This window comes from Anser cygnoides, chromosome 7, assembly GCF_040182565.1.
Source record: "Anser cygnoides isolate HZ-2024a breed goose chromosome 7, Taihu_goose_T2T_genome, whole genome shotgun sequence".
NCBI classification, from domain to species: Eukaryota; Metazoa; Chordata; class Aves; order Anseriformes; family Anatidae; genus Anser; species Anser cygnoides.
The window spans coordinates 37,870,660-37,884,419 of NC_089879.1; the positions used below are offsets into that span (position 1 = coordinate 37,870,660).

Sequence of the window (13,760 nt, forward strand, 5' to 3'; positions counted from 1 at the left end):
TTTCTTCCAATGCAAAAGGTAGCTGCTTTTTCTTTAGGTAGAGTTCTCTAGACATAACCATTCTATTTTCAAAATCAAAATGTAATGGTTATGTATGAGCACAGATAATGAAAGAATGTTTATGGCTCCCCAGACCTCTTATTAGTCAACTAAGATTTACAGGAATTAACATCCAAACAAAAATAGTTTCTCCTCAGTTTTAGAGTTTCGAAGCACTAGCCTAGTACCGGTATCAACAAGAACTGTAATCAAATTCTGCTTAGAACTGGTAGAAGACACGGCTACAAAGGCTCATGCTGTGTGTATGTTAACATGGGATGTGCTATACGGACAATTACACCGATGGCTTACACTGAAAATGCCAGTTGGAACCTGACGGAGATATTTTAAGGATCAGAAAAGTAAAGGGGAGACATTCTTCATGATCTGTTTCTGCAACGATCTGCTTTCTATTGCCTCACCAGTCATCACAGAAGAGAAGATTTTAAACAACCTCTTGTGGTGTTATGCTACTCATTTTGATAAGGCAAACAGAAGACAGCAAGGAAAGGATAAAGGATTAATGATGGAGGGTTAGTGAGGTGAAGGTCAGATAACAGGCATGCACAGATAGATGGTCACCAACACACAGACTACAATTGACATAGATACAGCACTTACTGGACTAGGAATTGCATCTGGGTCTATTCTGTGCCTGGGTTTCTGCTGGGGTGGCAGCTCATTAAGTTGCTTTATTATTTTTTGTGTTTTAAATAAAGAGTGCCACAAAAAAAAAGAAAAAAAATAGAAGAGAATAATAAAACAAAGAGTAACAGTGTTACTTCCCTCTACCCAAACTTGTAGCACTGGAATTAGGTATTTGGACATAGGTTCATGCAACAAGAAACACCAGCTTCTGCAGCATACACTGAACCTAAAAATCAGTCTTGAGGTTGTATCGGGCCTGGGCACCGAACACATTGCTAACAGACGTAGTGGCTCACGTGCTCATTTCGGTTAGAAATTGGGGATTTATGTTTTAAGAACATGCTGAAATGAAGATAACTGATATAAGCCATTTAAGATTTCATTTAGTGGGAGAGAAGAGAAGCAGACAAGCAATTACAAGTTTTTATATTCCATGTAAAAAAATTTGCAGTCCCAAGCCTTGCATAAACCTGAAGTCTGTGAACAGCTCACCATTTCTGAATAGCAATAATTTTGAATAGCAACAGTCAAAATCTCAGCTGTAACTCAAAACTATTTTTTTTTTTATAGTTTTTAATTAAACTGATTTTAAGCACTGTCCTGGAAATGCTTCCTGTTATCAAATGATTGTAGCCTTCTGAGACAGAACAACATCAGGAGCAGTGGAAGGAACAGCACAGCAGACTAGGGGCAACAATGCTCCCAGGCTTAGTATTACTCATCATTGTCAACCATCACACATCATTGCTCCTCTTTTCTCAGAGACTCCATTCTAAAAAATAATTCTAATTTGAGAAGTTGCCCATATTTGACTGAAGTAGTGTCCTGACTTAATGACACAAAGAAAGCTAACCAGCTCTTTGACAGAGTAGAAGAAAAAGGAAAGGAAAAGCACTACAACCATCTCCTATGAACCATACTTTAAACCTGGAACATACAGTTCATAGCTTGCCACCTCAAAACCAGCAATTAGTTCACCTTGGAATGTAGTTAAGCAGGAATTCAGAAGTGGTCAAGCAAGTATAATCAAAGCCCTCCAGGACTTCCAAAACATAAACCATAACACGGTACAGAAGACCACCTGAGAAATTAGAGCACTGATTTTCACATGCAATGCCTTTCTTTAGTCTTCTGGGCTTATTCATAACAAATGACTGAAGCTTGGATATACTAGAGAAAAGCAAGCAGGAAAATATACTGCTGTTCTTTGGAAGAAGAAACCTGCTTTCAGCTCTGGACTTTGTCAGTTTCGTTTAACATAAAGACACTATGGGAGAGTTCACACTAAAGAACAAAGTAGGCTTACAGGGCTAGGAATGGAATCTGGATCCAAGCGCTTTGGTGGAGGTGGTGGTCCAGGCTGACTTCCATAATTTGGTGTTCCTGGATAAGCTCCTCCATAGTTTGTTTGGGGGCCCCTCACCTGTTCAAAGGAACCTTACAAGAAAGAATCAATAGAATCAAACATTAGCTAACATTAGGCAATTCCTCATCAAGCACCTCCCATTTTTCCTGTCTTCTTAAAAAAAAACAAACAAGAAGTTACAACAGGAAACTACACGCTTTTCAGTCAATTAGGTTTAAACACATTTATCAATGTTTCAACTCAGTACATCTCTATCAATGATCCAATAAACGGACACAGTCTTCCTTAAAACCAGACTTAAAGAAACGTTGTGTTTTAAGACTAACATAACTAGTTTTAAAACATATGATTAAAACATGCATTAAGATCATGTACTATGAATATTCAGGTTGAGCTGCAGAACTACCTAATAGAAAGCGCACACAGAACAGCCAAATAGCCAGCGGATGACCCATAATGCCTCAAACTCAAGTTATGCAAGGATTTCTCTCAGGCAGTTTTGTACTGCCTGAAAGCACAGTAATAAGTTAGCACGTGACAACTTCTTTTGTTTTGTAACTCATGGAAGTAATTTCACATCACATTACACAATTCCAGTCAATTACGGAATAACATTGTGATTCACCCCACGAGTCTTTTTACAGTTCATAGCAATTTGGACAGATGTTTAAACAAATAATTTACCTGGCTACTTGTGCAAGGCTGCATGTGGGGGACAGGATTTTCAATCCTGACACTTGCACATGATTACTTTATCCTAGCTATCTGCAAACATTATTGATTAAAAATCAGCCCAAACTGTTTTATAATCCAGAAAGTTCAAGTGATATTACTTCTAAGCACATACGAGACGTGAAGGGTTTTACAAGGAGAAAAATCCAGCTTTGTGAATTAAAGAAGAAAAAGTTGCAACTCCTTTTCAATGTATAACACTCCTCTAATACACAGTGTATATTCATACCCAGTGTGCATATTGTTAAAAACTATAATAATGATTTTCAGGATTTCAAATCTCTACTTTTGAAAGACAAGGTTGCAGTCATCAAATTTAATTTTGTATTACAATTTGACCACAATTTTTTGTGCTATTATGGCACTAAGCATTGAACACTTTTTTGGCCAAGTAAGCTAGGCTTCTTTTAATTACATTAACCTGATTAAAACCTGCATGACAAATAGCTTAGAATGATAAATCCTACTCTTTGTCTTAGATTTGTCCTTCACACCAGGGAAACAAGAGGGAAGCTCTGAAGTGAAGCCAGAAGCTTGCAAGTTACAAACCTGAAAGCTGTTTCTCAGTTTGCAGCACACAGAGAATACACCTAACTTAAAATTCCTACACTAGAAATACTCACCGTTCTGCTGCATTTGGTAACCTGGCTGAGGAGGATGAGTGGGAGGAGGTGGTCCACGGAGGCCACTCATGGGAGGCCCTGGGTAAGGCCCTGACAGAGTTGATGGAGGTGGTGGTGGTGAGGATACATGATTAGGCTGTGATGTTGGCGGTCCAGCAGCTGTCTGCACAGGCAGCGGTGGGCCTGGCATGGTAGGTGGCCTTGGGGCACCTGTGGTAGGAGGATAAGAGGAAGGTCCAATCCCTGTAGAAGATGGAGGTGAAGCAAAACCAGGGACTTGAGTAGGCAGGCGCTGAGTTGATACTGGTTGACCAGAAAAGGGAGGCTGTGCCAAAGGAAGACCCTGAGACACACTGGGAGGAAGGGGTCCTTGGCTCGCAGTGTAAGGTGTGTAGAGACCAGATCCTGTTGCACTAAAGCTCCCTGAGACTGGGGGAACCGATGTTGGGGGACCTTTTAAGAAGAAAAGAGGACGTTACCATCATTTTTTTCTATCCTCAAAATATTTAATTCCAAATAGATCACAGAAGACTCAAAACACCTTCACTCTAGAGCATCTCAACTGGTGTGTATATATATATAATTTTCTCATCTTCAGATGGACATTCCAGTACTAACAGAGACAAACCTTAAGTGATCATACTCTTAAATTCAAACAGCTAACGGATACGAAACCTGACAGTTCCTTCAGTGCCTTCTTTTCCCCTCCCCGCCCTGTCCCCTGCCTCACAGTCTAAGCTGCTTATTTTCAACAACCAGAATACATTTCAGGATTCAGGGAGAGGAAACCTTACCATAGCCCAGTCCAGCTGGGGGAGGAGCAGAGGTTGAAGTACTGCCAATTGTCATCCCTGCCATGTGATTGCTGAGTTGCTGTACACTGGCTGGAGGTGGACCATATTGCTGGAGCATAGATGTCTGGCTGACAGGCACGGGTGCTGAGCCTGGCAGAAACGGCTGAGAAGCAGGCGGCCTGAGAGGGGAGATGAGAATCTTCACTGGGTCGTCCATTACGCAAGCAGTTACAATTCCCCATGCCTTTATAAGTTGTTCTACCATATAAACACCAGCTAGGGGTCAATAATATACATGAACTAAAAACTAAGCACTGTAGCTACGTTTCTGAAAAATAATTACATATCCTGCATAGATCCAAACCCGTTTCATCATAAAAATCTGTTGCTTCTTAAAAACACAAATTTTATGTTCAAAATATTTTTTATTAATTCCATTTTAGTTATCATAATAAATCAGAAACACTGCAAGGGAGTCTACAGGGTAAGAAACAATACTGCTTGCACAGGTATCTAAGAAGGCTCTGTTGTTCAAAGGATTTGGACTCTCCAGCTTAACCAGAAAGCAGCAAAAACCAACCACCTTCCCCCCAACTAGTAATCAGTAGGTAGGACTGCTGCCCCTTTCACCCCATGGGTAATGGCAATATCTTTCTAGAGAAGATGCCAAGAACTTAAGATGGAGACAACTCAGGGATCCACAAGAGGAAAAAAAAACAAAAAACAGAACCAATACTAAGGAATTACTCAGTAGTAACAGGTAGCAACATGCTCCAGAAAGGCTAGTTCACATTGCCAGGGAACCAAATACAGCTACTGTGTGGATGCAATCGTTTCCAAACAAGGCAGATCATGGGAATCAGGAAATTCCTTATGGGAAAACGACTACCACAAAAAAAGGGTCTTTGGAGGAGAAGTGGTTTTGATCAACCAGTCACTGACCCATATCCTTCCATAACCTTTTTATCTAAAGATATTCCTATTTTCTAACAAATATCCTTCCTTATGGTAAAATGTTGATTCAAAACAATAAGGAAAAAAAAGTCAATGCCCACCACAGCAAAAACATTGCATTTAGTTTGTTTTATATCCTAAAAGGTCTAGACATAGCCTAGGTCTACCAAGGTAGGCTTTTGCTACAACTTTCTTTTCTTGTGTATACCTCTGCATTGGTGCTGTTGAAGCTGGAATCCCATTCTGCACATCTCCTTGTCCAAATGGACTGTACCCCAGGTGACCAGAAGAAAGAGATGTTCCAGAGGTTGAAGGGGCTCTTACCGAACCTGCAGACATTAAAAAAAAAAAATCAAATTATTCACAGAAACAAGGGCTTCAACCAGCTACCATGAAAAATCAAAGGAGGAAAAGGAGTTTAGTGATGGCCAAATTGATGTATCAACACTACTCCAGCAGCAAATCATTTATACAACCATATTAGTAGCAAAACTGAAAACAAGTATTTTTAGCCATTGTCACCAGTCACACCCCCACACACATCAAGTACAAAATATGCACCATGGAGAGTTCTTTTAAAAAGGACTTCATCTTTTGACGAAGAACCAACCGTGTTCTTGTCAGAAAGGTATTAGGTTCCTCCCCCTCCAAGTCCAATTATTTTTTATCCAGAGTATGAAAAGTATTTAAGTGGTACCTAATGTTCATTACAGGTCAGTTTTCTCTACTTAAGGGGTAAGTGTGTCATGCAAATAGATTCAGTTTTGAAAAACTGAGTTCTACCAGCTGCTTTTATACACAACATAGCAGGGACCACCACAGAGGGCCAGTCCCAGCCTCTTAAGGTTGCAGGGTAACAGGAATACTTTCTCATTTTTCAAAGTGAACTGGTTCAGTCACGGACCAAACCTATTTGCTTCAAAATTAAGTCTTGTCACTTTCCAGACCACACAATGCTGGATACAATGCCAACAGATATACAGCAGCATTTACTTCCAAAAAAGAGAGAATATAAACTTCTATTTTAATAATATTAAATTAAAAAATGCTGTTAAATAGAACAGCCATGTGACCACGCCTGCTAACCACAATGGAACATATTTCATATATGGGGTACAGTTCAACACTGATGACTCAAACACCTTAAACTGCGAGAAGACCAGAGCAGCACATAGACAACGCTGTGTCTTGCGACAGCGTGACAAGTTCAGAAGGGATTCCGAAGCCTTCCTGTGAGGAACCATTACGAAATAGAAAACATATAAGAGAAGCCACTTCTCAATTCTATCGCGTAATTTACTCACCAAAGCATGAGGTTTCAACTCACATTTTTATCTTACCTGTTACATGTACATTTTAGGAAGCTTGTGGGAGTAAATTCAAGGAGTTAGCTAGACCTTTTATGAATGACCAGTAGCTTTTGATTTTTTTTCCCCTTTGGTTTTAAGTTTTACTAAACCTCGTCCTGCACTTCATTTTGAGATTCAGAACTCAATTTCCAGATAAATTTATTATTTTTATATACCTTTATCTCATTAAACATTTTCTTTATAGCACCTGTTATAGCACCTCTGTCTTACTGCTTCTCTGGCCAAGCATCTCCTGATCCCTAACCATTTTTATGTTGTCACTTTCTGTGGTATTTTTATTTCTGAATGTCTTTTTTAACATTTTTCATGTTAATTTGATATACTTTCATTTGTTTTGGAATTTCATTTCACGGTACATCTAAACTGTTTGGCATTGTCATCTTTCGTCTTTGAAAGAATACGCTTTTTTCCCTTTTTTTTTTTTACATTGTTTACATATTTTTTCAGCTTTAACATGCATACAATTTGACAAATGCATGTTTAATTCAGAAAAAGCTTCAAAAGTCTTCTTTTCTAGTCCTTGTCACAAACATACTTCTCTAACCATTAGCACAGACTGCTCAAATAACCACTGGAAAAAAATCACTTAAAGGGTATGAATATCTAGTGGTTTATCATCTTAAGGTTCACTGCTCTTGAGGAATCTTGAAGTTCCTCTTCAATACCTTTGAGATACTGTCCTTACTCACCACAGACCTCAAAACAGAGGCAGATGACAGCATAATGGGAAATGCCTGTGATTTTACTCAAAGCCCTGAGATTATATGGACTTGGCCTAGTTCTGCCTCCCTATTCTTCTAAACAAATAGACACTGCTGGAATAGCTCTTTCATACCACTAGTTAGAAAGAAGGAAAAATAATACGATTTCTTGCAATGTTTCTAATTCTTGTATTTTCATTGCTACCTCTGCAAAAACATTACGTTCTTCAACCCACAGCTTTTGAATCATAATTATCCCTAGCTTCTACGCTGCATCTAAAAAAGTAAACACTTTTTCCCCTTAAATTAAAACCCAAGCTATAAAGATCCCACGACTTTTAAGACCAAATTCCCCGTAGCTGGGGAGATTCTTCATTTCTGCATTACAATGCTTTTATTTCAGACCTCACATTTTAGTTCTTTCCCAAGCAGGACACTACATTCTTTTAAACTAAGGCTTCTTGACAAAACCTGCAAGGACCAATTCAGGTTTTGAAATCAACCTCTAAAAACTGACTTGTGACTGCTTTCTATCTGTGAATCTGCACGCATAAGGGATTTCTACTAGAATTATTTCTTCATATCCTATTCATGTTTCTGGAGTGCTGCCTACAAATAGAGTTGGAGGTGTCCCATCCACCTCTGCCTGAATAATCAGACACCCACACCTTTGAGATAAACACCCATGTTGAAAGGAACCTTGGCACAGAAGATGGTTAAGAAAACCACCCCTTCCCCACAGTAGGAGTGGCATGCCACAAACGCTCCCACAGAAAGGACACCATTTACCTATGAAATTAGGTGCAAGAGAAGTGTCAGAGTTGAAAGAAACAGGAGAGCCCTTCGAAGGGAACCCCAAGGAAGGAAAACAACCTGGAAAGACAGAATACACCAGTAAATCAAGCCAGAGAGAAAGCACCAAGAGACAGTGTTTTCAATGCTGAGGACAGTCTGTTGTGCAGAAATTATCAGGTACATAAAATCCATATCGCATTTACTATTTATCCCATACTCTATACTGCTCACTGTTCTACCACATACACTACCAACACAGTTTATATATTAACATGAACACAAGTGTAAAAAGTGTCATAAACCGAGTCTATGTATGATAATCCATCAGCAACCTAATTATCACTAGTAATCAGACAACTTTCAACTTTCGTATTTGCACTTTCAACTGTACAGTCTCATCAAAAGCAGAACTGATAGATTGAATGAAAAATTTGTGCAAAGTTGTCCTGGTTCTTTCAACATTCTCATAGAAGGAAGCTGGTGTTCTCAGCTAGCAGTGCAGTACTCCGCTTCTGCTCCTGAGCAACACTAGCATCACTGGCACAACACTTCCATGTTTCCATCAGTTAGAGCTAGGGTTTGTCATGTAACTCAGACAAGAAGACTCCCTGACTGAGGATGGCACCTGCTGCCAACACTTCTCCATTCAGTCCCTCCAAGCACTTCTTGCCGTGTTTTTTCTCAAATACCCCCTTAAGACAAATACTTTGAGATCACAAAGTAGCATTAGCAGTTCTCCTTCTACCCCTCAGTGTTCTCTAAATTCCTGTCACACTAGCGCTTTTGAAATGAATTCTCTCCCCTCTACATTATGTAGTTACAACCAATCTTGCTGCAAAGACCTACAATGAACATAACATGATAAAGATGGGAGTAGAAACTGTCACTATCACCTGTCTGCTCTTTTTGTTAATGCATTGTTTGTTTGCCTCTCATTTCTAGCTGGATCTCATATTCAGCAGCTAACAAAAGGTCAACTTCTGGTTATTGTGTTAGTGCTCTGAATTTTGCATTCCTTCCTTCTAAACACAGGAATCTTGAATTTACAAGAGCAGGTACGAAGTGTGCAACCTGACAATTGAGATTTGAGAGTCCAGCTTCTCCCCATTCCTTCCACGGGGCAGGAAACACTACTTGGTCATTATCTACACTGAGTGGCCAAACAGAGCGCTCATAGCTCTGCCTAGGTCTTTCCAGGAAGCAGGATTTTTTTCTTCTGCCCAGCTCTGATTTTCATCACTTTTATAGGAATTTAAACCCTCTTTGAAACTAGTTCAAAACCCATGGATTAAGAGTGCTGTTGGAAGAGATTCACTGGGAGAAGGGGAGGAATAGAATTAAAGAAGGAAGAGGAAGATGGAGCAAAACTGAATAACCCCAGTCCTTAAGCATACCACATTTTTAGCTCCAACAAAAAAAAAATCCAGGGTAACCACTTAGCTCACCTTTAAGTCTCTTTCTTAGTACGCAAATTTTAGTCTCCCACTTGAGTTAGTTTCACTTCAGCAGTAGGCACTTTGGCCGTTCTGTCCTTCTCATTGACACAGAGACCATTAGCACACACTTCCTTTCCTTAGAAAATCAGTGCAAAAATCGAGTATTTTCTCCTCTACATTTCTGATGTTAAAGTCACTGTTCATCTCTCAGTACAATTTAGGTACTCAAACCCAAAAAATCTAAACAAGTGACATGATCCTGCAGAACTAAGAAAGTTCTGGAACACATTAGCATGCCCACATGTCTAGAAGCTTTCTATTGGTTTTAAAGATACTAGAGAAACTAGCTCCAAACATGCTTTATATCTAGAGATGTACATCCTTCAAGACAGAGCACTAATCCTTCTACACGGTAATGTAACGAGGACTCTATTATAAATATGTAACAGTCATCAACCACTGCCCCTCAACATGACCTCTTCAGGAATACTGTTCAATTCAAGAGCTTCAGTACCATGGGGCAAGGGCATACAGAAAAAAGCTAGGCCATGTTTCTCAACACATTAATTTTACGAGTTATTAGGAAAAGAGCAAGCCCTACTGAAACAGACAAGTGACAGATCAATAACCTGAGCATATACAGAAAGAACACGATTTTTAACATCATGCAAGCTACATACAGAAGATAACTGCTACCATAAAAGCAAACAATAGGAAGTGTAAAGAAAAAAATCCACACGCAACAATTCACAGGTTATCATTCATTAAGTTTTGACTGAGAAGTACCTTGTGGAGGAACTGGCTGTTGGTATCCTGGCATCGGACCATTATAAACTCCATATTGCGAGTGAGGAACCCCTGGCAATGGCTGTCCTCCGTAGGCAGGCTGCTGGTATCCCTGATATCCAGGCTGAGGTTGCCCGTAAGGAGGCCCTGTGTGAGTTTGCTGGTTTACACTCATTGTATTCACATCCCCAAACTAATCTCACCTGCAAAAAGGGGGGGAAAAAACGGCTTTTAGCAGACATAAAACCGAACTGGCCAACTTCTCTACTGTTTTCACAGAAATGAGAGATCCTGAGACACTAGCGATGTTAAAATGTTAAGAGCAATTTACTCTTGCACAGCAGTTTTTCAAGTAAGATAAATGCTTTACAAGAGCTAGAGAACAATATATTCAGAAATTTTCCAGTCAACTTACTCACTGTTCTGTACTGGTTAGACTTCTGATCAGCTTCTTAGAAAAAAAGATTTTGTCACTCCATATCAGATATCAAGCTTCCTGAGACACCTTACAAATTACTTCTGCCTCTAAAATCACCAGACCAATGAAAAACACATTTCATGACTTAGACGAAAGATTCCTTAACATAAGACTTCACTAACACTTCACAAGTTCATCTTTCAGCTCTATGCTACCCTGCTAGATCATGCTTTCTTGCTGTAAGACAGTATCCACACAGGCTGCTTCTTGAAGTGTTTGAAAGTATCTTGAACAGGGACAACATAGAATTTTGAGAGTTTTCAAACAGCAAATGATTTAAAGTCCTTGTATACATAATTTTCAAAAACCTAGCATATTCCACAAGCAGCATGCTCATCTAGGAAAGATACTCGAAATAGAAAAGCAGCACAGGCTAAGATGTCACTAAGGAAGTTAGACAAAAGTGTAAGACTGGAAATAGAGTGTCAGAAACAGAAGAAAAGTTTCTTAGCAAAACTATGCAAGAGATCTTAATAGATGTATTCCCAAGCCCTCTAGCTTTATAAAGACAAAAATAGAAATGACATTAGGAGACCCCAAACCAAGTAGGCAGTTCTTACAGCCATGGTACCAAGCAGACAGATAAACCACAGATCCCTTCAGTTGGAAAGGGCCACACAAATGACTTCACTGGCAGGAGATTCCCTTGCAGTCTCAAGGACATTTTTGCATCCCCTGTTCTCCTTTGGATGCTCCATGTGTCACTGTTACCCCCTTCAGCTAACACTGTATCTGCAGTAACAGCGTAAACATATCTGTGTTTGGAGAGCAATTTGATTTATTAAAAAAGACTTCAGTTTATATAAAAATGCAAGCTGAAGTGATTAACTATATTTACCCCCAACCCCACGACGAACTTGCACATTAAAGATAAATAGTAAATCTTAACACAGAGGAGACAAATACATCTGCAACAGCCATCAGCCAATTGAGGTAAATCCCAGTGAGGAGTCTACAGCTTAACCCGAGCTGTTTTGCCTATTCATGGATTACAGGATGCGAACTAATGCTAAGGTTGACTTTTTACATTATCAAAAATATGATGCCAAAGAATAATTTCAACAACTGGCACAACAATTGTATGCAAAGGGTACTAAAATAACTACAGACCTGTAAGAACCATCCATGTACAAATGAATTCTTTCAGGTCCACATATATTATATGAAGGGAAAACACATCTTACACCACACATCTATTTCTTTACAGAAGACAGCTAACATAATACCATACATTCAACATTTAACCTCCTAGAGCTAGTAAACACAATAAGTCTTAATGCTAAGCATGCCAACACTTACTCTGAAAATCAGATAGTTAACTTTATATGAAAGGAAATTAAGTTTTATATCTCTATTTTTCAAGCTGCACAGAGGCAGTGAGAAGGCTTTTGTTTAGAAAAACTTTTCTTTAATATTTAAAGGTAATTTACTGTTGAGAGTAACATATAACGCCATTTACAACAGCTTACAGCAAATTTTGATCGGCTTGCAGAGTTTCTAACTCTGTTTCTTCTGATTACAGCAAGCAAGACGGTCACTGCTAAAGATTCAGGTTTCCCACTCCACCTTTGACTTAGTTCTGCAGAACAGTCTAACCTGAGCAGCCATGGGGCCAGGAAATCTGAACTTTGGGACCGGCACCCTTCCCCAGCTCCCCAAACGTTAACCTCTTCCTCCCCAGACAGGCAACTAGTACCACATTGCAATCACACACCTACCCACATCCTTTTTTTGTCCAGTGCAACCAGACAGGCAGGACAGCTCCTCCTGCAAAGCTGGGGGTTAAAGAAAGGGAGAACTCCTCTACCTGAGGTAGAACATACAGGCAGCACTTGGAGTTGAGGAAGGAGGGAGGGCTGCTTTCTCTTCTCCCTGCCCCTCACTATCGCTTCTTGGATTGTCTGTGAGGTATTTGGCTTCCAGTCACTGTTCCTACAAACAGGTCATTCTTCCAGGAAAAGCTGCAGGATAAGCAGCAGCATCCTGCAAGACACCTCCTGAGCTATAATCATTAAGACACTCTTTACACGTCACACCTACAAAACTCTGCAGGACTCAGTGTGGATATTCCTGAACATATCGCAGGTTTGCCCAAGCAATTATAACAGTGCTAGAAAAGATCGATCTTTCATTCTATTTCTCTCCAAAGCACAATGGGGCAAAACCTCAAGGGTGTCCCTAGAAAACAACTTCTGACTTAATGGTCTGAGTGTATATTCAGTAGGTGACCCCACCCGATGACCTTTTACTATTCTCCTGTTAGCTTTTCTCCCCTTCCCTCCTGTGAACATCAGCATTTCCCACTTGGGTTGAAAGTATTCTCTGCTTCTTGCTATCTTCTCAGTAATACTGAAACCAACAGGCAAGCTCATTCAATACAAATTTTCCAGAGAAAAATGTTTTGAGATAGACTCTATGTAAAATAGAACTAGGTAATTATCTCCTTTGTGTGGTTCCAAAGCGCCCCAACTGAGAGAAAGGCAGATACACCTCAAACCTTTAGCTGGCCACGTGACAACCAGCACAGGCCAACCTCCACCACAACACAAACTGACACTTGCTCTGTAGCAGCAGAGGGTCAAAGAGGGAGCTGAAAGGAAGAGGAAGACTCGAGAATTAGCTTGGTGTTGAAACTGCGGACAAGGCTGCTTCATTTATCTCGGCTGCTCAACCTGCTCTAAATGTAAGGCTTGTGGCATGCTTGCTCATAACCGGCATGGAATATCATGAAGGGCAGGGCCAGGAGTATCCACCTCTGAGAAGGCAGAAAAGAGTTGTCACTGAATTAATCCATTTTCCCTCTCCCCCAGTACAAGTCATTTTTATCAAACAGCTTTCATTTTGCCTGCATCCAAAAAAAAGTGTACATAAATTAGAAGCTGGTCACTCGAAGAGAAGTGGGAAAAGGGAGGATTTTATGCTCTATTTCTTATGACATGAAGAAAGACGACAGAAAGAATGAAATATGTACACCATACAGTGAGAAATGGAGAAAGAAAGCTGTTCCACTTGACAGAAGTACCAAGGACATTCATTTG

At 39.9% G+C, this 13,760-nt stretch overlaps 1 protein-coding gene across 4 annotated transcripts in view; it reads right to left on the minus strand.

Moving 5' to 3' along the window:
* The window catches only part of SEC24C (SEC24 homolog C, COPII coat complex component), a 34,987-nt gene that overhangs the window by 17,233 nt on the left and 3,994 nt on the right, over nucleotides 1-13,760 (minus strand). Inside the window, exons 2-8 of one of the 4 annotated variants that reach the window (XM_048060031.2) lie at nucleotides 10,245-10,447; nucleotides 8,017-8,100; nucleotides 5,365-5,485; nucleotides 4,203-4,381; nucleotides 3,409-3,618; nucleotides 1,994-2,124; nucleotides 661-729 (exon numbers count right to left, since the gene is read on the minus strand). In XM_048060031.2, coding sequence (XP_047915988.2) covers nucleotides 661-729; nucleotides 1,994-2,124; nucleotides 3,409-3,618; nucleotides 4,203-4,381; nucleotides 5,365-5,485; nucleotides 8,017-8,100; nucleotides 10,245-10,419 — 969 coding nt within the window. In that variant the 5' untranslated portion in view covers nucleotides 10,420-10,447. Of the gene's footprint in view, nucleotides 1-660; nucleotides 730-1,993; nucleotides 2,125-3,408; nucleotides 3,862-4,202; nucleotides 4,382-5,364; nucleotides 5,486-8,016; nucleotides 8,101-10,244; nucleotides 10,448-13,760 lie in introns of all 4 variants that reach the window. The other 3 variants (XM_048060028.2, XM_048060030.2, XM_048060029.2) reach the window with 3 other exon arrangements.